The 25,178-nt window shown below is 43.1% G+C and overlaps 1 protein-coding gene across 1 annotated transcript in view; it reads right to left on the bottom strand.

Annotated features, from left to right (window-relative positions):
• Positions 1–7,496: 7,496 nt before the first annotated feature.
• Positions 7,497–25,178, bottom strand: part of TBXT (T-box transcription factor T) — an 81,498-nt gene continuing 63,816 nt past the window's right edge. Inside the window, exons 6-7 of the mRNA XM_029596797.1 lie at positions 18,407–18,539; positions 7,497–8,132 (exon numbers count right to left, since the gene is read on the bottom strand). Coding sequence (XP_029452657.1) covers positions 7,868–8,132; positions 18,407–18,539 — 398 coding nt within the window. The 3' untranslated portion in view covers positions 7,497–7,867. The remainder of the gene's footprint in view (positions 8,133–18,406; positions 18,540–25,178) is intronic.

The raw sequence follows: 25,178 nt of genomic DNA, 5'->3' as shown, positions 1-25,178 counted from the left end.
CCAGGTTGCTTATTTATTTAAGTTTTTTAAGTTTTTTTATATACCAACATTCAGGACGATAGTCCCATCATGCTGGTTCACAAGAAACAGGGGTGTAATAATAATAAAAAAAAAACTTTACAATTTGAACAATAGTGCAGAAAAAGCAGTTACATATAACAAGGAAATCAATAACTTGGAGTGAGAAGGAAAATGAAGATCAGATAATTATATATAAGTATAGATAGCATTGAATAAATAACATTTATTAACGTTATTACTAGCGAAGCGTGTTGATTGATGGGAGATTAAATAATGTTGGAGTTAGGAAATGCCTGCGTGAACAGCCACGTCTTGAGTTTTTTCTTGAATGTTGAGATGCTGGGTTCCATTCTAAGATCCGGGGGAATGGAGTTCCATAAAGTTGGACCGGCTGTGGAGAATGCCCGATCTCTAAGCGTGATGTGTCTGGTAGTTTTGGCTGGAGGTACTTGAAGTGAACCTTTGTAAGCATCTCTTGTCGGTCTTGTAGAGTGGTGTAATCGGAGGGGGATATGGAGATCGATTGGAGCTAATTGATGGATGTTTTTGAAAATGGTGAGAATGGCCTTGTAGATTATTCTGAAGTGTATGGGCAGCCAATGAAGGTCCATCAGGATAGGGGTTATGTGTTCTCTTCTCCTGGTGTATTATTATTCCGTAAATGGTCCCCTGCAAACCTCAGCTTGGGACTTCGCACCTGTCATGGCTAATTCAAACCTGCTTATCAATGGAAAAAGAAAGTTTACCATAAAACGGTATTTTCTGAGACAGCAGGATAAATTAGCCATACTGAACACCTGCCCACATCTTTGGAGAATCTACTACTTAGTTAGATTTAGCTCTAAAATATACTGGGGGGAAATGGGCTCACAAAGCAACACTGAAGTGAAAATTCCCACCTCTGCCCACTAGAGCAAAAGCTCTGCTGACTAGGAAAGGCAGTGGCACTGGATGATATCACCCACATGCTTATGACGATTGAACCTGTTACCTATGGAAATCACCATTTATGGTAAGCAGAGATACTTTCTCTCCCTTTTTAGAAGAGGGGGAATAATGCCTGAATAGAGACTTTGCTGCATCAGGACATTTAAAGGCAGCCTCACTTCATGCTGATTTAGGAAAGCACCTGCTCTTTTGTGTGCCGTTGGCTTGAGAAGTTTAATTTTTTTAGCTTCTACCTTCTGCATTTGCTGATGCTGGGCAACATTTGGGCACAGACAGGTCAGTTAGGTACATCATGTAAAGTGTTTACACAACAAGCCCTTTGCATGTTGGACTGATAAGCACATCTTGTAGAAGAACAGCCCACATTTTTTGAAGTTTTAGTTGTTGTGTGCCATAATGAAGAGAGATGAAGCTAGGCCAACTCAAATTTTGGAAATTTAAAGAAACAAAAACATTTGGAGTAGACTTAACATGAAAAAGGCCAGTTTTTACCCCCTTGCATGCTGGAACTTATTCTGCTTTCTCTATTCCATTGGCTATGGAAAGCAAGACCCTGCCTGCAGAGTAGTAAAACCAGGATTAGTCAACTTGTCCTGAAAAGCTGGAGCCAGTTGGGAAGCCCATCGTCCTGGAACTCTTGCATGGTTCTCAGTCTCCTAAGACTAGCAACGTAGTTTCAGCAACCGTTAAAACTTGGCAAGAGTTGTGTGCTACCAGGAAAGGAGAAAAAGCTTTTCTGGTGACAGCAGTAGTAGCAGGCCGCTCGAGGAGGGCAGAGAGTGTATACCTGGGGAAGAGTTAAGGAACCACCTTTAGGACTGTTGGGAGCCACATCTGACTCCCAGACCTGCACCTCAGCAAGAGGGTGGGGACACCCAGGTGGACTGGGCGGAGCCGGGGAAGTGGCCTGGTGAGGGGGCTGGACAGGAACAGGAAGAAGGAGTACTAAAGGCCAAGGGAGACATGGAGGATAGTCCAGAACCAGGGCCTATATCGATGGAGGTGGGAGAGGACTTGTGGAAACCCTGGATTGCCAAACAGGTTAGAGTCTGAAGAGGAAACTGCTGGTGGGTGGATGTAGTTGTAGTTGGGCAAGGCACAGTATTTAAGCGTCCCTCTACAAGCTATGGTGGGTGGTGGCAGTAAGGGTTTGCTTTCCCTCGAACCAAGCCCACAGGCACTTGGATTCAGTGTTTAAATCAGAAGCAGGAGCCATGGACTAATCACTTGGTGGCTCGCTTTATGAACTACTGCTTGGCTGCTATAGAAAATGCCAGGCTGAATTTCAGAAGGGCCTGTCAGGGATGGACAGGTGGCAGGGAAGCGAGGTATTTACTTCCAGTTGTTGAGCTCTCTGCAGGATTAAAAGCACCCGCTTGAGCAATGACTGAGTTCTGAAGTGGTGACACTACATAGAAGAGTTCTGCAGAGGAGAATTAGCCTACAAAGCATCAGCTGTGTTGGAACACAGGGGAGAAGGGATGACAATACATTAATAATGATATGGTGTGTTTTGCTCCTATATGAATATCCTAAACTTTATTCTAGCAAGTAAAGTAAGGTATTTTTCATAGAACTCAAAACAATTTCAATTCTATTTGGTTTATTTCCAATTCATTTTTGGAAGATCTACTGAGCCCAGCATTCTGTCATCCACAGTAGTCAGTCTGTGTCACGAGCACCCGGCCAATACCATAAGTAGATTCATTTCCTGTTTCTCACTCCCAGGTCTAGCAATAGCTTTTAGTCTACTTGACTAATAATGGTTTATGGACTAGTTGCCTTGACCACATCCTCTAGCCTGATAGTGAACAGAGTGAAAAAGTAAAGTACTTTCTATTTCAGGAGTGGCCAACTCTGGTCCACAAGAGCCAAACAGGTCTGCTTTCAAGATCTCATGCATATTCATCGTGGATATTTGCATATAATGGAGGGAGGCCATGCAAATATGCCTATTGATTGTGGACAACCTGAAAACCAGATCGCTTTGTGGCTCTTGCTTTGGCCATCCCTGCACTATTTGCTTTAAATCTTCTGGTCGAGTCCCATGCTTTAGTATTAAGGTAAATAACCATCCTTATTTACCTGTTCCACCCACTCATGATTTTATAAACTTCTACCATATCTCCTTCTCAACTCTTTTGCAAGCTGAAGCACCTTAATTACATCAATAAATGAAAAGCCAAGGATTTGTTTTTTTATACAAAAATTTTAGTAATTAACTTAATACATACAAAAAAAACAGTCTGAATTGCTTTGAATACCATAACTGACATCTTCAATAGATAAATGCACTTCAAAGGACACCCGAATTGGTCTAATGGGAGTTCTTTACATAAAACTCTGCTAGTAAGTGTCAGATTTTAGAGTCCCCTTACACAAGTGTTTGGCCTTTAGTGTAATGGCAATTGTCGCTGCAAGAGGTAGTGTAGGGGCGTTAGTGTGGTGTACCACTCTCCATTGAGAGGGAGATGTATTAAAACTCTTGCACCCCTCTGACATAGGGAGAATTAAGAATCAGGCTTAGCACAGAAGTGAGGGAGGTCTGTCTCCGCCTAGAACACTTGGCAATTATGTCCCTCCACTGGGGCCTGATAGTTTGGGCAATGTGATGCCTGAAAGGAGAGAAAAGTTCCAGAGCCCGGGAGGGATAAAAGCTTGGGTCTCCAGAAGAGAAGTGTTGTATGAAGAAACTGCAGTGGACCCCCAGAAAGAAGGTAGATCTTCAGAGCCATGGTGCCGCAAAGAGGATTGTCTTGAGAGGTTCCAGAGAAAAAGCAACCTGCTCCAGGAAAATCTCCAGGAGTACTGACTAAATCCAGCAGCCAGAGACTCCACTAAGACGAGAGTGGAGAACTGAATAACTACAGAGCCAAAAGGTGTTGGATGGGCCCCAGGAAGGTACCTTCCCTAAGAGCTGACCTCTTTGGAGATGTGTACTGTAAACTGGGAGCAGGCAAACAAAGTTCACCAGTCCACGAAAACTTAATTTGAACAGCTTTTGAATGAAAAGTGAACTTTTACGACTAGACTGGTGTACAGAAGAGTCCTGGAGAATACAACCTTATGGGCTTGAAAAGACTCCTCCCCCCACCCCCTGTGCGGAAATTGCAAGTGGTCATGGGCCCTTGCATAATCCATGGCCTTCTGTGCCCAAGAACTGACCAGGACAGGAGGTAGACCTGGTACAGATGTTGATATTAAAGGACACCAAAATTTTAGGCTTTGTTCCTTACATTTAAGAATTGTCACTTTTGCATGACACTGCAAAGAGTTTAGAATTTTGATGTAGCTGAGGGTGAGTTTGTTCTCGACTTCTAGTTCTGGTGTAGCATGATTGTATTCATGTATGCAAGGTTCACTTAGTACTTTGCTGACACAAAAGAACACCTAAAGGTGGTGAATGTGACCATCTAGCAAGCAGTTTGCACATATGGCCTGTATCTCTTGTTTTAGTGTACAGTCGGGTACAGTCATTGGTTACCTCTTCAGAACTTTTCAAGAATATTTGCTTAAAAACCCCCCACAAAAACAAAAACTTTGTGAGACTTATCTTAAAATTGTCCTAAGAAAGGTCTCTCATGAGCCAACATTGGCTCGGTGTTTTAAGTAGATCTTCATCAGGGACACAAAAGAAACCATTAGCGTCAGCTTTAATGACCACTGAAACAGTCGAAAAGTATTCTAAGTACTTTCTGCTATATAGAGGAATGCTAATACTACACAGTGCACAGAAGGAAATATTCAAGCCCTGACCACTTACGGTTTGGTATTAATTCTTGCATGCCAGAGTGACAATTCTCTCTGTAATGACTTCCTCTAGGGAATGCCAGCAAAACTTACTGGGTTTTAAATGCTGCGAAAGGCATAAAAAATCCCTTATCCAATCAGCTCCTCTGATGCAACACATGACAGTCTCATGAGAATCCAAACTGACCATCAGCTGTAGATGCAGCAAGATTTACAAAGTCACATCAACTGCTTATAGGCATTTAAAAAACTATATTCAATATGCATGTAATAACAGTGGAAAATCATTGAAAAAGAAATTAAAAATTTGTGAACACAATGCCAAATAAATGTTATAAGCAATCAAAGCGTGCCAAGCAATCTTTTCATTTAAGCCCAATGGGGAAACAGTGTCCCATGAGAAAATCCAATACTGTTCTTATTCTAGTATCACCTTCCCACATAGGTAGCTTAATTGTTTCCAATATAGTCCAGTGCAATTGTGAGAAGCAGTGTGGGACTATTGGTGCCTGTATCTTAGTGTTAACACAGCTTTGGTGCTCATTCTAACCCAATCAGGGCAGCTGGAACATCCCACATAGATCAGGTTACAGGGACACAATACACCATGTTCCTTCTGTTACAGGCTGTATGATTTTAATTGAGTCATTAGTTCAGTAACAGAATGCTATCAGGCCTTTCCAGTATATGCCAAGGAGTACACATCACACCTTCCACAGCAAAAGAGACTAGGCACTTATTGCATATAAGCAATTTACATGGCTAAGAAAATCTCACTGCATCTATAACTGATGGTCAGTTTAGATTCTCAACCACAAATAGTATACTGGTTATTTATTACAAACACTCAATGAAAAAAAGCCTAAACCATATTTCTTTCATTGAGTGTTTGTAATAACCAGTAAACTATTTGTGGTTGATTTTTTGGTCTTTTGATCCCAGTTTACTGGAATTCAATCTTTTTGGGCAATTTCTGCAGTTTGGATTCTCACAAGACTTGTGTTGCATCATCAATGCAGGATCTCTCATGCCAATTGCAGCATTTAAAACCCAGTAGGTTTTGCCTGCCTTCTCAAGCAGAAGCTTTTGCAGAGAAAGAACTGACACTCTTGAGTGCATGATTTGTTAATAGTAGACAGTGTGTATTCAGGGCTTGAATATTTCCTTCGGTGCATTTTAACAACCAAATATTCTAAAAAAGTATTCAAAGCTGACACTAACTTTTTTTGTGTCTCTGATGCAGTAGTACTCTAAACCCAGAGCTAGTGTTAGCACACAAGATAGGTTTAAGATCAGTCTCACTAAGTTTTCATTTGCTTTAAAAAAAATTATTGAATTCTGAAGCAGTGACCAATGATTATACCAAAATATGCAATCTGTGCTTGCTATATGATCACATTCCCCATCTTTAGATGTGTTTTGTGTTAGTGAAGTACTAAGTGAATCTTGCATACAGGAGTGTTTTCACTTTTGGGATCTCATTTCATGATTGCAAACAGCTTATCATTTTACCAACCCTATCAATGTCCTTTTACATGATTCTTTTATTAACAGAAGACAGATTGGTATTTATAGGACAACCTTATTTATTTAGTATAATACTGCTGTCAAATGTATTAATAAATAGTCAGTGTTTCCTCTATATCACTATCAGTTAGCATACTAACACTATGCCAGAGGCAGTAGTTTCAGTACAGCAAATCTAAAAGCTTACTGAAAAATGGACAATGCTATACCATGAGCACTATCTCCCTCTTGGGTGCTTGTCACAAATCTGAGAAGGTATGCAGCAGAATTCAGATTAAGAATCAGAGGGGTATTATGCAAAAGTTTGCCTATGGGCCCTGGAACTGAATTAAGGATCAACAATTTCTTTTATGTAGATTACCTTCTTACATCTTTACCAGAATAAGTTGAATTTGAAGCAGTGATCTGGAGGTAAGGTCTGAGGATGTGGTGAAATTATTTTCTAACACTTTCACTGCTCTTATAGCTTAATTTAGCACAGTGTTTTTCCATTTGGAATTCTATTTTCTACTCATGTCAAAAAAGGAGCATTACAAAAGCATTAAGTATGAGGCAGGGAAATGTACATTTAAGAGCATGTAGATTTCATTCCCCACGACTGATAGTTTAGCAATACAGAGGTGCTCTCCATGAATGATTGTCCTGGCACATTTTAACTAATTATATACAAACTAACAAGAGTAAAAATACTATCCATAAGAGAAGAGACTTCATGGAAATGCTCCAAGTAACCTGTGTACTCACGGTCATGTTCTTTGGCAACTGGATTGCATCCAAATGTACTGCTTGAACAACTGATATAGTAACACTTAGGAAGCAATATACACAAAACTTCATGCCTTAATAGGTAGAAAATAGTTCTAATGGACTTTAGCTGAAGGAAATGAAGTTGACAGCAAAACATTTTAAGGGTGGGGGAGAGAAGGGGTATAAAACCCTACAAAAAGTTGCAGCTTTATGTTTACAATTAGCATAGGCAATCCTATAGTTTGCATTGTTTGAGTCCAAGTGGATCGAACACAAGCTAACTCTTATCAAGGCAATGCAAGAACCGGAGCAATGTAATTCTATTACATTTAGAACCATTTTACCAATTTTCTTGGTTTTATCCAATTTTCACAGTGTTACCAAGATTGTCACCTGCTTTTAATCACAGACTTTCAACAAATAGCCTCTGCCAAGGCAGCTTTTATGCATCAGCAGACAAGATTGCAACTTGTGTATCATTTGTCTACACTGCTTGTGTAATTTGTTCTTGTGACTTCAGCTGATACCCATCTTTTGACAGTAAGGTTTGCTTATGGAGATATTACTATTTCACAAACTGTTTATGCCGCTAATGCAGTCAATACAGTGGCAGAATACAAAAATACAAAGACCTTAGTGGCAGGAAGAGGAAGGGAGAAAGTCAGATTGAGCAGACCTGACAGCACAATGGGGTGGCCAAGTATTCCTCAACTGCCAACATCTTTTCTTTTGAGAAAAACAGTCTGCTCCACCAACACTAAAATGTTCATTTTCTGGGGTACATCCTTTCCAAGATACTGTTTTCATACTTCAAAAAGGCAGTCAATAGAAAGATACTGGCGCAGGAAATCAGTTTGCCTTAAAGTGTTGAGGATTACATGGAAGGTGGCGTGACTGGAGTCCATGTAGATAACAGGCGGGTGTGCACCGAGGCGTCGTACTGACTGTCAGAAATGTCAGGGGTTCCACTGTCATAAAGTGGCGATCCTGAGGAAGGTGTGGGTAGAGAGTGGGGAAGGGATGGATAGTGTGCTGCAGAACCGCGCAGGAACTGAGTGCCTAGTCCATTTGACATCGCTCCTGCTTGAGACACTGGGGTGATGGTGCTGTTACTTACAGACCACAAGCTGGGATACTGGCTGCAACAGAAGAAAAACAAAATACTGTTAGCAAACCCGACTGACAGCTGTACTTTGTCATAGCATTAGTTTAGTTTATTTCATTCTTAATATACTGCCTTTTTTGCATTAATGAAAGTAGTTTACAGTAGATTAAGCCTTTAAAGTACAAAATAGTAATACAATAAAGTATTAAGAGAAAATCATATCTACAACAGCAACATTAATGATACACTCAAATTTAGAATAAGACGTAAACCATAAGGTTGTCATAAAAACAAAAATTAGACATTTAACCTATGGAAGGTAATATTCACTAGATTACATCATTTGTGTTACACCCCTATAGATCATTTGCTATTATCAAACTATCACAATGACTGGGACCAGATTTGAAAATGTGTGCCTGGTGCTTTCCAGTCTAATCTTTGCAAATAGAAGCAGACTATAGGAATATATACTGCGTATGATTTGTCCAAGACTACCAGATTGCACTTAATTACTGTAAAATTTTCTGAATACCCGAAAAAAGTTTAGTACAAGGCAGCATAGTTCAGCAATATTAAACTTCTGCAACGTATTTCACAGTGGCTTGTCAAATGCCAACTAGGCACTAAAAGTACTTACAGTATGAGAAGAGCCCATGTACAGATACATTACATTGTGCTCTCTTGCATGTTTTATTCCTCAGATGAATATGGACCTTCAGTAAACATTCCAATATAGATTTAGCACCAACAAGTTTACATAATAGTTTGTAAATACAGTCACTTAAAGATGTCTATCACCATATTGCAGTGAAGTTTCAGCACACATGACATTGTTAGAGGAGAGAAAGGTTAACCAATACTTTTAAACATCCTCTTAAAGTATCAGGCGACAAACTATGTCAATCTTGTTTTCATGCTTAATGCAACTGCAGAAAGCATGGACTCTCTGGGAGAGAATGAACCTGCAAATTCTATGCTCAAACAAGGTGATTAACCTAACCCACACTACTGAATTTTGTTTATTCCAAAATGTATTTTTTTAATTTTATATTCTACCTTTTGGCACTTCAAAGCAGATTACATTCAGGGCTTGTAATCTAAATTTGTACCTGACACAACGGAGAGTAAAGTGACTTGCCCAGGGTCACAAGGAGCAGCAGGGGATTTGAATCCTGATTGCCCTAGTTCATAGTCCACTACTCTAACCACTAAGCTACTCCATTCCTTTTGATTTTTATTTAAACTGATCTATATTTTTGGTACAGATGTCTCGCCTGTGCTCTTCATCGAACCCCAAAAGGTTGAATTAATGACAGTTTCATTGCATGACAGGAGAAGTTTTCCTACCAGTTGGAGTTTCTCATGAGCAGGCTAAACAATGGATTGTTCTCTGGCCATACAGGAGCTCTCATAGCTGACAGCCCAGCATTACTCTAACTTCTCAGCTTGGAAAGAATCTGAAATTCAGGCTAAACACTATAAAATGAACCTAAACTAGATAAACAAGAAATCTAGATTCAACCCAAAATATCCCAGATCAACAGGATGGAGACAGTACAGAGGATAACTAAAATTGTCCATGATCTTCCTTATAAACCACTGAGTGACAAAGATCTGAACCAGCAACAAATTATGGCCCATGAGCCACATTTGGCCTGCAGAGCAAATATTTCTTGCCTGCCAAATTTTTGCCCTTGACCAAATCAGTCCACAGAATTATTTTTTTTTTTTTTTTGCTCACTTGCAATGATGCTAAACACTTCAATGCTGGTGGGAATCCCAACCCCCACCGGCACAGGAAGTCCTGTTTGGAGGCATGGGCAAAGGCACAGAGAGGACAGCTGCAACTTCTGGAGGGATCACTAAGCCCTGCCAGCAGAGGACATTTGTCCTGCCAATGGTGCCGAGAAGGCTGCAATGCCGATGGGATCCTCATTACCAGACAGAAGTTGTCCTCTTAGTGAGGTGAGGGAAAGGAGGGAAGAAGGGTGAGAGGAAGGTGTGGAGAGTGGGAGGGAAAGGGGAGATAGAGAAGGACAGTATCTGACTTTAAGAATGCATGGGACAAGCTGAAGATATCTAAGAGCGGCAGGGTCTGTAAAGCTGAGCAGTTTGGAGATGAGCAGAATAGAGAGAAACTTGGCAGACAGGCTATACAGTCCATATTTCTATGTGGCTTTACCAAAGCATTTTAGAACGCCATTTGGAAGGACTCACTAGCTTGCTACCACCCATGAGACCACTACTTCCCTGAGGGCATTCAACAAGACTTTATCCAAACAGTAATGCCTGGCAAGTGAACACAGATGGCCAGATAGCCTTACGCATCTCAAATGGTGTAGCAAAAGCCCTCTGCCCGAGATACGGCCATGGCCCTCATGAAATTTAGTCTTTACTAGTTCAGGGAGAGAGGAAGACATTTTTGTTCCAAACGTTGCCTCCGTATATCATGTGAACTAAACACAAAGCAACTGCAGCACTATTTTAGCCTCATGGGGCAAAATGCTCACGAACCCTTCTTGTAGAAAATATCAAACACAAACAAATCATCCTTCCTATAATGTTATCAGTGCTATCTTTCTGAAAAATAGGCACTGGTACTCGCTTGCAGGATGCATGATTGAGGGACCACAGGGCAAATCAAGCAGGCGGAGGAAAAAGATGCCAGCAAGAACCGCTTGAAAAAAAAAAAAAAAAGGCCCGAGTGTTATGTCTTTGTTCAAAGATGACTTAAGGACTTTTAATACTGTAAGTTCCAGCATGGAAGGCTTAAGCTAATATTAAAATTCCTGATGGCAATGTTAAATTTAATTTTTTAATTAAATTTATTTTTTAAAGAGCCTGCACTTTTTGGACCATGACTAGTGCCAATTATGGTATTAATTTTGTGTACTAATATCCTATCCTATTTCAGAATAGGATACACACACACCCATTATATTGTCAGATCTCTGACAATATAAGACCAAGGCGCACACACATGTGTGGAACAGATTTCCACTAAGCAAGAAATGCATACATGGAGAGTATTTATACAGCCATTGGGGGGCAAAGGCATACATGAACTACCAGTGAACCAGATCCCTCTATATCCAAAGTCCAGGTGAAGAGAGAAGTAGGTGGTGGTGATAGCAGCTGGCTCAGTTACCTTGGCCACGGCATGTGGCTGCCAGAGCTCCACACTCAAAGCGAGTCACATCTAGTTCCCTGTGAATACAGTTGCACTCAGCCTGGGCAGAAGACAGAGGTTGGAAGAAGAGGAGTTCAAGAGGGGAGAAGCTAGGAGGTGCTGTATACAATTTGCACAATGTCCGGCATACTGTCCATTACCATTCGCCAAGGCTCATGCTGTAACTAGAAAGAGGCATGATTGACATCACCTCTCAATGTAAATACTCCCTTAAAGTCATTAAATTATGGAGATGAGATTCTGGAAACCTGTCATTACTTTCATACAGGAGTCCCATTTTTGAAAATTGAGAGTTTAATCTCACTTCTAAATTTAGCCTCCAGAACCTCCATAAGAAGAAGAACATAAGAAAATGCCATACTGGGTCAGACCAAGGGTCCATCAAGCCCAGCATCCTGTTTCCAACAGTGGCCAATCCAGGCCATAAGAACCTGGCAAGTACCCAAAAACTACCGGTAAGTCTATTCCATGTTACCGTTGCTAGTAATAGCAGTGGCTATTTTCTAAGTCAACTTAATTAAGTTGACCTCCTGGATCTTTATACACCGTGACAGCTAGCTCCCAGTACTCTTAAGTCTTAATCTAGGTGACATGTGATGTTTGCTACCTTTGCACCTTGCTGATAAGTTACCAAATGATTCTCACACTCAGCCACTCAGTTACCTACATTCCTAATGATTGAATCACCAACTACATTGGCTGTCCAAACCCTTGCCTCCTGGACACATGCCCCTAGAGACACCATGCATGAAGATAAAGCATCGCTTGGACAGAGTCCTAGCTATAAGGGCATTTCCTGCCACACCAAAGCAAAGACAGGTGATCTGGCTCCTCCAAAGCAACACAAGAGGTGCTAGACTGGTTGGGACCATTCCGCTAGGTCCACTCTATATACCTGCCTCAGCAACTCCAGGACAGCCACTCTGGCCTCCAGAAATTGGACTCACTATGAGCACCAGGAGCTCTGTACTGGGTACACACATACTTCTCAGTTAATTACACATGGCACTCTGGGAAAACTGATAGAGACAGTCCAGCAGTGAGATGGGACTATTTTAATTTTGTTGAGCTGCTAAAGTTAATAGCTAAGGAGTGGATATGTCAATTTAAGGGTTTTTTTAAATTAAGTCTTAGGCTTCAATAGTCTTAAATTTAAGGTTTTTAAAATGTGGTTACTAAGCGACTACTTATGTTATTTGTGAATGAGCAAAAGGACTAAAATTAATCGATCACTAAAATCAGGGTTATCTTGAAGATTTTCCTCCTAATAGAGGTAAACAAAAAGTGACTAGGAAGGGTAAGAATCAAACTATTCATTAGGTGCCCAGAAACCTATATTTTAAATCTTGCAGATCACGTGACCTTTGCAAATTCAACAAATATGTGCAAATACTAACCTTTACTAGCTCACATAATTGTGTTATGGGAAAACAGACTTTGGATTAATGCTAACACTTGCAGTCAAATACTAACCTTAAAAACCTTCACACAACATAGCCAGTTTAACCCTCTTAAGAAATTCAAGACTTATGCACTTCTTCAGTAAATCCAAAAATCTTACCAATAGCACATGAAGTTTCTGCAGTCAACATTCCCTCTGCCTTCTCAGAGGACAAGCAGGATGGATAGTAGTCCTCACACATGGGTGAATCCCTAGCTACAGGTTGCTCCCCAACAGAAAAGAGGACCGACAGACACCTAACCAGATGCCAATGGGCACAACACTGGTATTATTGATACCAGAGGGGAGAGACAACCTGAACCCAAACAACGAGCCCTAGGTTGGGAGAGTTGGGTTCTATACCTCAAACAGATTCCGGAGGACAGACTGGCCGAACTTACTATCATGTCAGCCTTCCCTATCTAGACAGTAGTGGGATGTGAATGTGGGGCAAGAACTTCACATCACAGCCTTGCAGATCTCTTCCATGGGAACTGCTTGCAAGTGGGCCAATGCTGCCAAGGCTCTGACAGAATGAGCCTTGACATGACCTCCAAGATGTAGTCCCGCCTGGGCATAACAGAAGGAAATGCAATCTGCTGGCCAATTGGATATAGTCTGTTTGGAAATGGCAACACCCAACCTATTCCTATCAAAAGAAATACGTTGGGTGGACTGTCTATGGGCTTCTGTCCGCTCCAGGTAGAAGGGTAAGGTTCGCTTGCAATCCAAACTGTGCAGTGCTCATTCACCATGGTAATGGGGCCTGAGAAAGAAAATTAGCAGGACGATTGACTGGTTAAGATGGAAATCAGTCACCACCTTAGGCAGGAACTTAGGGTGCCTACACAAGACCACCCTGTCATGATAACCTGGAGCTTCCAGGTCAGGTACACTTCAGGTCACAGGTATGCAGCGACTCAAAAGCTTTCATCAGCTGAGCCAATACCACGCTAAAGGTCCCAAGACAGTGGGAGGCTTTAAGGGAGGCTTCAGCTGAAGCAGGCCCTGCATGAAATTTACAACTATAGGCTGTACAGAGCTGGGTATACCAGCTACACCGTGGTGATATGCGCCAATTGCACTAAGATGAACTCTAATGGAGTTAGTTTTTAAGCCAGCCTCCAAAAGGTTTAGAAGGTATTCAAGCAGTTTTTGTGTGGAGCAGGAGAATGGATCTAGGGCCTTCTGCTCACAGCACATGGAAAACCTCTACTTCAGTCCGTAGGACTTTCTAGTGGAAGGCTTTCTGGAAGCCACCAGGGCCCAAGAAACATCCTCAGAAAGATCAAGAGGTTGCAGGATTAACCTCTCAACATCCAGGTTGTTAACAGGGCCTGGAGGTTGGGATGCCACAGCCGGCCCTGATCTTGCATGATGAGATCTGGGGAAGTTCTCAGACTGATCGGTTTCTGAATGGAGCGGAAAAACAGACCTTTCTCAGCCAATGAGGGGCAATGAAACAGTCATTAATTCAAACCTTTGGAGTTCTATAAAGAGTATAGTCCCTCTATCCTTGTGAAGCTTCAAGAGAGTCTTTGCCCCAGTGAGAATTGGAGGATATGCATATAGAAGACCCCTGCCCCAATGATGGGCAAGGGTGTCTGAGGCTGATTTGCCATCTGACTTGGACAGGGAGCAGAATCAAGGCACCTTATGGTTGTAGAGGAACGTGAACAGATCTACATCTGGGCTCCCCCAGAGGTGGAAAATCCGATTCGCTACTGTTGGTCCAGGAACCACTCGAGGAGTCTGAAGAATTGTCTCATGTAGAGCTGGTAGGCAGCGATGTGAGCAATAAGCATGGCGCCTTGAACACCTTCCTCCCAAGAACATCTAACGCTCTGTGGTCCTTATCCAGGACAGCAGGAGAGTGGGTCTGAGAGTGCTTGGCCCTCAATGGCAGATTCGACCACCACTGATTGGTGGGGCAGCTAATGCTTATCAAATCTGGCAGCCTTTTGGATTCGGTAAACCCTGTCCACCTTCTTATACATGGGAGGCACCGTGAGGGGGTGTTCCCAAATCCTCAGCAGCAACTCTAAGGATCTTGTGTACCGATCTCCTTAGGAAGCTCCACAAACTGAAGAACCTCAAACACTGTGCCTGGTGTCTTCTTCAGTCAAAAGCTGGAATGGGATAGCCTCAGCCATCACCTTGATAAACCCTGCAAAGGTCAAATCTTCAGGTGGGAACTTTCAGAATCCTTGAGGATTCCATCTGATCATGCCTCCAAGGGCCTAGGAACCCTCATCTTCACTGAATACCACAGGGGATGGGGCCCTAGGTGCTCGGACAACATCCAGAGATGCAGGCACTGATGGAACTGGAGACTACCAGCCTAGGTGTCTCCGCTGGCCTCAGTGGAGCTTCCTCGGAGGAGCTGGCAACAGCCACCGTATCAGTATGGAGAGGCCTCTGTCCTGCCGGGCACTGGTGCCATCTCGGGAACTGATGGCAGCTGGGTTGGTAAGGCACAGACAAGCACATGGAGTTTCTCCAGCAGCAGTATGAGCACAGGTGGCACTGGCTCTGGTTCCAGACCAAAGCCCTGCAGTGCCCGCTCCACTGCTAGCTAGACCTGATGCTCCAGCTCCTCATCAAATGTTGCCAATGCCAACCCTGACTAGGAGGAATGGGGTGGCCAGATCTTCCTTGGACCTGTGAGGGAGAATGGTGGATCAGAGACTGGCACCAGGACTGGTGGAAACCTTTGTGGACATCGATGGAGGTTTGGTGCTCCTCACAATGGGGTTGCTTTGGGAGCATTGCGGCAAAAGCCTGTGCATCAACTGTGAATGGTGTTTATGCTTCTTGGTCTTCCTACGATACTCAACCCAGTCTTTCCCTGGTACTGATATAGAGGACAACTAACCTGACATCCTCGGCCTGGAGGAGATAAATGGTCTGTTTCCGGCACCCCTATCCACCGGCCACCTCAACGGACCCGCCGATATCGATTGTGTGGTGGCCATGGGTGCAGCTCCAAGATCCTCCAATGCCTTGAACTTCTTCGATCTGAAGAGGTTGTCCATCTTAAGTCTAAGCAGACATCCCTTCGGGGTCATCTAGGTGCACAAGAGGCAACCCCAGATGTCATTCAATGCACCCAGGCAGAGGATGCAAACCTCATGAGGATCAGTGATAGACATGATCATCGGGCACTGGTTGCATCTATGGAAGCCAGATGTAGTCATTTTGGGGTGAAACAAATGGGAAAAATATCGCATGATGGTGGCAGGCAGCAATGGAAGCCAGGCCCCGAGGCACCACCACCATGAGGGGAACTGACCATGATAGGAAACTTACCCACATGCCAAAAACCCTGACTGGGAACACTCTGGGGAGGCACAGAGGGACCCGGTGACAGACTTTCGAAGAGAGATAGCCAAATGTTTTAGAGCTCAATCCAACCGCGATGCTTTTTGCCTCATGGAAAACATTTTTGTTTTTTTGCTAACAGCTCTGCGAAAAAAAAAAAAAAGACTGACGAGGGACCTCACGTGAACGCATGGTAAAGGGCATGCTGGGCATGCTCAGTGTGCCTAGTCAAAGTTTCTACAAACTTTGTCATACGTTTTACACATCAGGCTCCATTTGACCATCCTGTTTGATCTCTGAGAAATTATGACAGCTCTGCTGGATGACCTTTTCAATGCTTTTTAGAGTTGGGAGTAGTTCAAAGACTGAGACAGGTAGATGTGGTTCTTTCTAAAAGAGTGAGAAGGTTGGGTACTATAGCTGTTTTAATCTGATCTTTGTAGTGAGCAAATTAATGAAATAGCTGCAGTTTCTGGAATACAACTGATTACAAGATTTGAGGCAGCATGGTTTTACCAGCGGTAGGGTTTGTCTGACAAATATGATCAATTTGTTTCACTGAGTGACCAGAGAATTGGATCAGGAGAGTATTGGATGTAGCATACTTTATTCCATTAAGGCTTTGGCATGGTTCTGCATAGACAACTTATAAAGTGATAAAGTGAACACCCTTGGTGTAGGCCTTAAAGTGATAGTTACAAACTTGAGTTAACTATTTACCACTAGTGGTGTGTTGCAGGGATCAGTCCTTTGATCATTTCTTTTAACATAAGTGATAGTGCTGAGAGGACTATCAGGAATGAAAATATGCAACAGGTAGACAGCCAGGAAGTTATTCAAAACACGAGGAATACAGCAAAAAAAGCAATTAAAACTTGAGGAATGGTCTAATCTGGCAGCTAAGTTTTAAAGTTTAACAGTCATACATTTGGGCTACAAAAACAAAAAGGGAGCATTATGGTATAGGAGGATGACATCCTATGTATGAATCAAGAGCAGAATCTGGAGCTGATCCTATCTGATTATCTCAAGGTGGCCAAACAGGTGGATAAGACAACAGCAAAAGCCAGAAATGTGCTTGAGTGCACAGGGATAAGAATGGTTAACAGAGAAAAAAGGGAGATATTGCCCTTGTAGAAGTCACTGGTGAGACCCAGTGGAGGTATTTGAGACAAACAATATCTGAATTTAAGAAACATGGAATCTAAGGGAGTGATGGGAATTATAAAACTAAATTGGATTGGGCAGATGGACAGAGTAGATGGGCCATACGATCATTCTGCCATCATGTTTCTAGGAGTAATCTAAGGAAATTTGTTTAGAGGCTGATGGATATATAGAACAGCTTCCCAATGGAGGTGGAGGACAGTATCTAAAGTCAATAAAGCATGGGAAAAGTACAGGAGTATCTGAGGGATAGGTATGGACTGTAGAGCTGAGAAGTTATGAAAGGGAAGATTAGAAGGCCATATAGTCTTTCTGCTATCATATTTGTATTTTTCTATTTGCAGTCAGTCTAAGAAAAATTATTAAACTAATGGCAACATACTAGTAAAGCTCATAGCTTTTTCTACTTTCTCAATGCCCTGCTTTAATGCTAGTTGGGTCTGTATTCTTCCAGTACAGCCACAAGCTTTGGGGTTACAAAACTGTCGACACTAATGCACCCCCTTCCTGAGCTGACAGCAGTCGGCAACTGCCATGTTGCAAGATTATCCCAATTCTGGGCCCAAGCTCTAGACATCCACAAACTAGAGTCACATCTATTCTGACATTGGCTTGAAACACTAGCCGTAATATATTGTGACAAACTAATTTGAACCAACATGGGGAAAGGCTGATGTATGTTTTATTGTACACCCCCTATTATTACTACACATTTTCAGAACAGCCTGCTGTCAACTACCAATGGCCCTTCTGCTCCCCACTCCTTCTGCAGTCAGGCAGGTACCAAAAATTACTAGTCTCTAGACTCAGCCAGGTCTATGAAAATTCGGCCATTGACTTCAGCCCTGAAATTTAGTGTTCCCTGAACAGAAAACCTAATTATAGACCTCTGAAAAATGTAGCTATATGCGTAAGCTGAAGAGAACTGATGGGCTAACCAAACTATTTGCTACATGTTAAGGCAAAACCTAAACCCAGCACCTTGTATCAAAGAGTGCTTTTCTGTTGGGAGACAGAACAAATCTGAGGCAGTGAACTGAAAGCAGGCCATTTATGCTGCAAGAGCACCTGTGCTTGAGAAGGATTTGTTGCCATCTGACCAGTGAATCTATAGAATATGCAAGACACATTTTACTCCCTAGTCTTAAAAATGTTAAGGATGTGCATGCTTTTCACTTATACATACCTGGAGTTGGTAGGTGTGCCAGAGTTGTGGCTCATGGGTAGCATGCTGCTGTGGGTGGGCACCTGGAGACTGGACCAGTTGTCATGCGTCTGAAGCATGGACAAACAGGCAGAGGAATTATCCGAGTAGCTTGCTGCAAAATGTGCACATTGAGAGTGCAGTAAAATAAATGTTTCAACAATTTAGCAATAAACCATCGCTGCTGCCAAATAAATTATGTTAAAGTACTATTTTTTAAAAATGTTATAATACTGAATTTTAACAATGGGCTTGTTGCATATGTATTCATACACAAATTTGTTGCAAGTCAGCATTACCAGAAACCATAACCCAGTCGGCAGTTAGAAGACAGTCTAAGATATCCCTTTTAAATCAATTAAAGCATTTTAAAGTTTCTCAAAATTATTCCGCCTCTTAAAAATAAGCCCAAATTGACAGATGTAATTATGAAGCACTGAAAAGGAAGATGGAGTCCACTTAAGCCAAACTACACAAAAAGCTGGAGTAACTTCTGGGGATGAGTTTTTCTAGAAGCAAGTGTGGCCCAAAATGTAAAGTAAAGTACTCATCTTAATTCTACAAATCTGTCAACAGCAATAAGGTGTAACAGAGAGTAAGGAAGCCAAAATCTGAAAATGGATAACTGAAGATTACAATTTAGTATAGAGGCTTTAACAGGGATCCAACATGTTAAAAATTAACAAATTTGGCAAGGCTACTCAGGAAGTGAAATTACTTCCCATAGTACCCTTGACAGAAGGCATGGGGGCAACCTGCACTGCACAACAGTTACTACATTAAGGGAATAAAAATAGATTAAAAGAATAAAGCTTGCTGGGCAGACTGGATGGACCACTTGGGTCGTTTCTGCAGTCATTTATTATGTTACAAATAGGGCTTTCTGCAGTTGTATAAAATGACTAAATATCAATGACTTGCATTTGATTATAGTTTTTTTTTTAGTTCAATTTTAAATATCTCCTCACGACAAGAGGAGCAAAGTTGAATAAAGTTCCCACTCGGTTTTTGACAAATGAAAAGTCAAACAGATTCAGATCAAATGTCAAGCATTAAAATATTTTAATACCACTACTTGTTGATATAGACAAAGGAAGATGGGGAAAAAAAATTCAGGTAGCCCAACACAAATTTTCATTTGCCTCCTCTACGTCTCCCCAGACTAACTCATTATCCAGAAAGTCCTGGCTTGATCAATCTTGGAAAAAATATCTAGCAGAGAGAAGAAACTGCAGGATACAAAAATAGTTCCTTCAAACTATACAAAATTATTCCATACAGAACCCAACATCTGCCTGTTCTAAATACTTCCTGCCAGATCTGGGAAAATATTGATCTCTGGCTTGTCATACATAAGCCGCTCTTTAAAGAAATTTTGACTCTAAAGAGACAAATCATAAACATAGGATTTATAGCAGAATCAGGGTTAAAGGGAAATTCCCATGGCCAGCACCCATGAATTTGAGATGCAAAACTTTAGACTAGCATGCATACAGAGTCATTTGTATGCAAAATTTGTATTCATCCTTCCCCCTTACCTCCCCACGCCCAGCTCTTTCCATACACCCTCGTTCTACCTCCCCCTGCAATGCTTTATGCAAACTGGGCCAGACTCCCAAGTCAACCCTACAGGCACAAGTTCTGCTAGCAGCCATCAGTGGGCCACAGCTCAGCAGGATGGAGTGGGGCAGGTGGAAAGAGTAGTGGCTTCATGAACACCCCCCCCCCCCCCCCACTCTGCATCCTCTTGTGGCCGGCTACCAGGTTGCTGGTTTCCTATGATTCGGGAACGCAGTGGGGAAGACAGGAAATCCTGCCTCAGGCGCCATCTTTGGCAGCCTTTGCCATGGAATCACAGGAAACTTGGTTTTGATTGGCGCTACAAGATCCCACTTCTTTAAAACTCTTCTGAAGGGCCTTAGTTTATTCATTTAAACAAGGATCACTCATTTAAAGAAACCGCTTTAGACAACTCTGGCAGAGAAAAAGTGCTGAATTTCCCAATAACATTTCTAACTTGCTCAAAACCTTACTCCTTGAGTGCCCCCAAACACTGATGTGCCTAGTCCATTCAAGTGCCTTGTCAACCATGCAGAGGAGCCAGTTAGGTAAAGATGACCACTTTGAAGCCAATATTCAGTAGGCTGTTTAACGGACAAGTTATCTAGCTAAAGTCAGCCAAATAACTTGTCCTGTATATTCAAGGGTATGTTTATTCCACTAAATATACTGGACTAAACTTATCCGGATATGTGTAGCCAGATAACTAAGAAGCCTAACTGGCTATGTTCGAAGATAGTTATTTTGTTGTTTGGGTTTTTTTTGTTATCTGGTCTTGCATGGCTAAATAACTTGTTACTTATCCGGATATCTTCATGTGGCCCAATTTGCAACCTTGTACAGAAAGTTTAAAATAGGCCCTGTCTGGCTGTATATCCCCTACCCCAATATGCTGGGACCAACTGCCCCCATCCCCCGCGACCTTTCCCTGGTTCTCACTAATATAAAGTGATGCTGCCACTAAGCCCTTCCCTGCCAGTTGTAAATATGCTCAGCATCCCCCCCAGCTTCTGCCATAGACAGCTCAGGAAGCCTAAGCTACCCAGTTTGCACTTCCAGTGGGAGAGGTCCGGACCTTACTAGCACGAGAAGCATAAACCGAGGGTCACACTGCCAGTATAGTCTATGGCAGAGGGCTGCCCTGAAGATCACAGGGAGCAGTTACATTCAGAGCCCGCTCCTGACAGATTTTCAGTATTTGGGGATGCAGCACTGAGAATATTTAGATTGAGAAGGTGGGGGAGGGCCCAGCAGCAGCAGCCATACTTTATATTAATGAGAGAACCAGGGAATGGGGAGGGTGGAAAACAGCAGACCAACATATTTTTATAAAATGTAAAAAAGGGGATGGAGGTAGATGGTACGCAGCCTGACAGGGCCTCTTTTAAACTTTGTGGGCAAGGTGCTTTTTTTTCTTTTGACAGCACTACTTATCTGGATATCTTTTGAAGGGCGGATAACTTCAGATCTGCTCTGAAGCAGGTCTAAATTTAACTGGCTAATTTACAGGCCTATCCTGTAAAGTGCGGCCGCGTTACCCTGCTCCTAAGCCGCTTTACTCACGTTCCGGCCGCGTTAGCCCTTCCTGCGATCCCGAATTCCCTTTACCTACTCCTACTCCTACCGCGTCCTAAATTCCCCGGGCAACCCCCTTCCGCCCGCGGCATGTATATTGCATGCAAATGAGCGAATTAGCTCGATATTGCATGCAACGAGCCAATTAGCTATTCCCTAGCATCCCGTAACCCGCGCCCCCGACTATCGCTAGTTTTCCTTGCCGTTTTGTCGCGCGTTTAACCTGCAAAACTTACCGCCTACCCTGACCCCTGCGTAGAGGCAGGGGTAAGGGTAGATGGCAAGCTTTCCCCAGCCCCCGCTCACCTGCCCCGGCCGCGATCATGGGTGTCCGGTCTCCGTGGCAGCCCCAGTCCTTTCCCCTGCTACCGAAGGCCAAAAAAAAAGCGAAAAAACGTTGCAGCTCCCCTCCGATGTCCGGACTGGGGGCTGCCACGGAGACTGGCAACGGCAAAGCGACTTTTCGGTTTTTTTTTTGCTTCGCCGCTGTCAGTGTCCCCCCCTGCCTCTCGGAGCAGGGCGCGAAAAGCAGCCTTGCTCCGGGAGGAGGGGGGACACTGACAGTGCAGAAGCAACGGCGAAGACAGCGCAGAAGCAAACGGCGAAGCGACTTTTTCCGGTTTTTTTTTGCTTAGCATTCATCACCGCTGTCAGTGTCCCCCCTCCTCTCGGAGCAGGGAAGCGAAAAGCAAAGACTTGGCTCCGGGAGGAGGGGGGACACTGACATCCGGCAGGAGAGGCCAAACGGCGAAGACAGCGCAGAAGCTTATGCGCTGTCCTGTCAGTGTGCCCTGCCTCCTCTCGGAGCAAGGCTGCTTTTTGCGCCCTGCTCGCGAGAGGAGGGGGGCACACTGACAGCGGCGAAGCAACTTACTTTCTGAAGCCATCATCAGGAACACATGCGATCGTAGCTCCTCCCGACGAAGACAAAGATGGCCTGCACGGGGAAGCGTACAATTGGCCACTCAAGACATGACGTCGTGACGTCACGTCTTCAGCGCCAATTGCACGCTTTCCCCGTGCAGGCAGCCATCTTCGTCGGGAGGAGCTACGATCGCATGTGTTCCTGATGATGGCTTCAGAAAAGTAAGTTGCTTCGCCGTTGCTTCGCCGCTGTCAGTGTGCCCCCCTCTCGGAGCAGGGCGCAAAAAGCAGCCTTGCTCCGAGAGGAAGGGCACACTGACAGTGGCGAAGCAAAAAAAAAAGAAAAGTCGCTTCGCCGTTGCTTCTGCGCTGTCTTCGCCGTTGCTTCTGCGCTGTCAGTGTCCCCCCTCCCCCGGAGCAAGGCTGCTTTTCGCGCCCTGCTCCGAGAGGAGGGGGGACACTGACAGCGGTGAAGCAAAAAAAAAAAACGAAAAGTCGCTTCGCCATTCCTTCTGCGCTATCTTCGCCGTTGCTTCTGCGCTGTCAGTGTCCCCCCCCTCCTCCGGAGCAAGGCTGCTTTTCGCGCCCTCCGAGAGGAGGGGGGACACTGACAGCGGCGAAGCAAAAAAAACCAAAAGCAAGAGTAAGTCGCTTCGCCGCTTCCCCCTCCCGGAGCAAGGCTGCTTTTCGCGCCTGCTCCGGAGAAGGGAAGAGTGAAGCGCGAAGCGACTTACTTTTTGCTTTTGGTTTTTTTCGCTTCCTGGTATCTGTCATTTCAAATGACATTTGAAATGACAGATACCAGCGTGGCGTGAAGCGTTAGGCCCGCGCACCCAGGATACTGTATAGGCGCTCTAATCCCAGTAAAATGGGTTGCGCGGGCCTAACGCTTCACGGGCACTTATTAGCTGCGGCATGCCATTTGCATGCAATTAGAGTTCAGGATCGAGCGGTAGGTGAGCTGCACTGTGCGGGGCGTAAACCGCGGGTGCCGTAGGCACTAACGCAGCTCTTCCTACCGCTCGGTACTGGATAGACCTGTTAGCACAAGATAAATATCTGAAGATAAAGGTAAGTTAGCCAGAAAGCTAGACCCTTCCCTGGAACCCCCGCCAAGATGCCTCTTAGCTGGATAGATTCTAACCAAATAAGTGGCTAAATATCTTATGCATGCCAGTTAGCTTGATTACTTGTGATTCTGTCTAAATGGCTTTTGAATATTGACATCTGACCTTATAGTGCTATGTAGCAAGAAAGCAAAGAGAAAGCTAGGAGGAATTTGATATGGCTAGTTTCAGAGTTGAATATATACCTAACAAAACCAAACTCTAATATCTAAAGTTATTCTGCATTCTTAAAGAAAAATTAGCATAGACCAATAGACATTCATCCATGCATCACTCAAATTCTAACACTTCTTTCAGTGCCCTTTTATGAATACCAAGGCCAGGGGGAATCTTTGAGGATGCTACACCTAAGTAGAAAGCAAGCTTTAACTCTGTTTTCAGGCCCTTCAAAGCAGATTACATTCAGGTACTTTAGGTATTTTACTTTGCTCTGCTAATTGTGATTTCATAAGGACCCTGAAGTCTTAGAACGATACAGGGGAAGATTGCATAACAGTATCAGCAACGTGGAGACAAAATTCTAAAGTGGCAACATTCATATTAAGGAAATACAAAGAAGTGTCCCAAGATAATATGTAGAACAATCTTAGGGCAATACTCTTAAAGCTATTAGCTTTGCAAGTCAGCTAAACTCAGATATATTTTCTAATGAGCATTAGTAAATAAGCCCCACTGAGTTTATTACAAGCAACCCATTCAGTGCAATTTTAACAAGATTTAGTAAGTGAATGCCTTACTACAGGCATATGTATGTTAATCCTTACTCTTACCGTGTATCTTACGTGCTCAAGCACTGTTCCCACTAAGCTATGCACACAGCAATACCACCTTGATAGGATGAATACTTACTGGGAGAATTGTTTTCTGTTAGAATATGGATTAGGATAGGGGGCAGAGCGGTGATTCCTCAGTGATGATATCTGTCACAGCTGTGGGGAGATGAAAGTGGAAGAGGGGGCTCCAAACTGAGGGTGGGGAGTAGGAGGGCAAAAGTGATCCAGTTCCAGGAATAAGCCAGCTACCTACTGAAGGAACAAAATTCAGTAAGGATACAGATGCTCTGCAGAAATGTTAAATTATGAAGATTTCATAATCTGTAAAAAGCCTGAAATAGACTAAAGGCTGGGACTACTGTTAAGCTAACACCAGAAGTAAATACTGAGATTTGTAATTAAGTCATCAAAATTTAACTTTCACCAAAAAAGGAATTGCAGTAGTTTAGCCCTTAAGTCAGCATGCCCCATTTTTATAGAGTTTTCAGAAACAATAAAAGTTTAATAGGGCCTTCTCAGAATGAAAATGGAGTATTGCATATTCCAGATGGTCTACAAACAGACCAGTTTTACAGTGTACTTAATACAGAAGAGCTTATACATTATGCTGGCCCAATAAAGCAAGCTTACTTGTAACGAGTGTTCTCTGAAGGCAATTCAGGCACATAAGTGGGTCACGACCACAAAGCAAAATGACATGTATTTCAGAACTTTCTGGAAAGATCTAGAGACCTTCACTGTATGTGTGAAGTTCCAGCATTGCCATGATACCACTGCTCCCATTCAGTTCTGATAACTGGGGAACAGCTTTTCCAAAGACAGGAGGGATAGTTTGTGACTAACTGCTGATCTTCA

Source organism: Rhinatrema bivittatum, chromosome 3 (genome assembly GCF_901001135.1).
Source record: "Rhinatrema bivittatum chromosome 3, aRhiBiv1.1, whole genome shotgun sequence".
NCBI lineage: Eukaryota > Metazoa > Chordata > Amphibia > Gymnophiona > Rhinatrematidae > Rhinatrema > Rhinatrema bivittatum.
The sequence above is the reverse complement of the archived record's forward strand: the minus strand, read 5'-3'. Positions and strand labels throughout refer to the sequence as shown.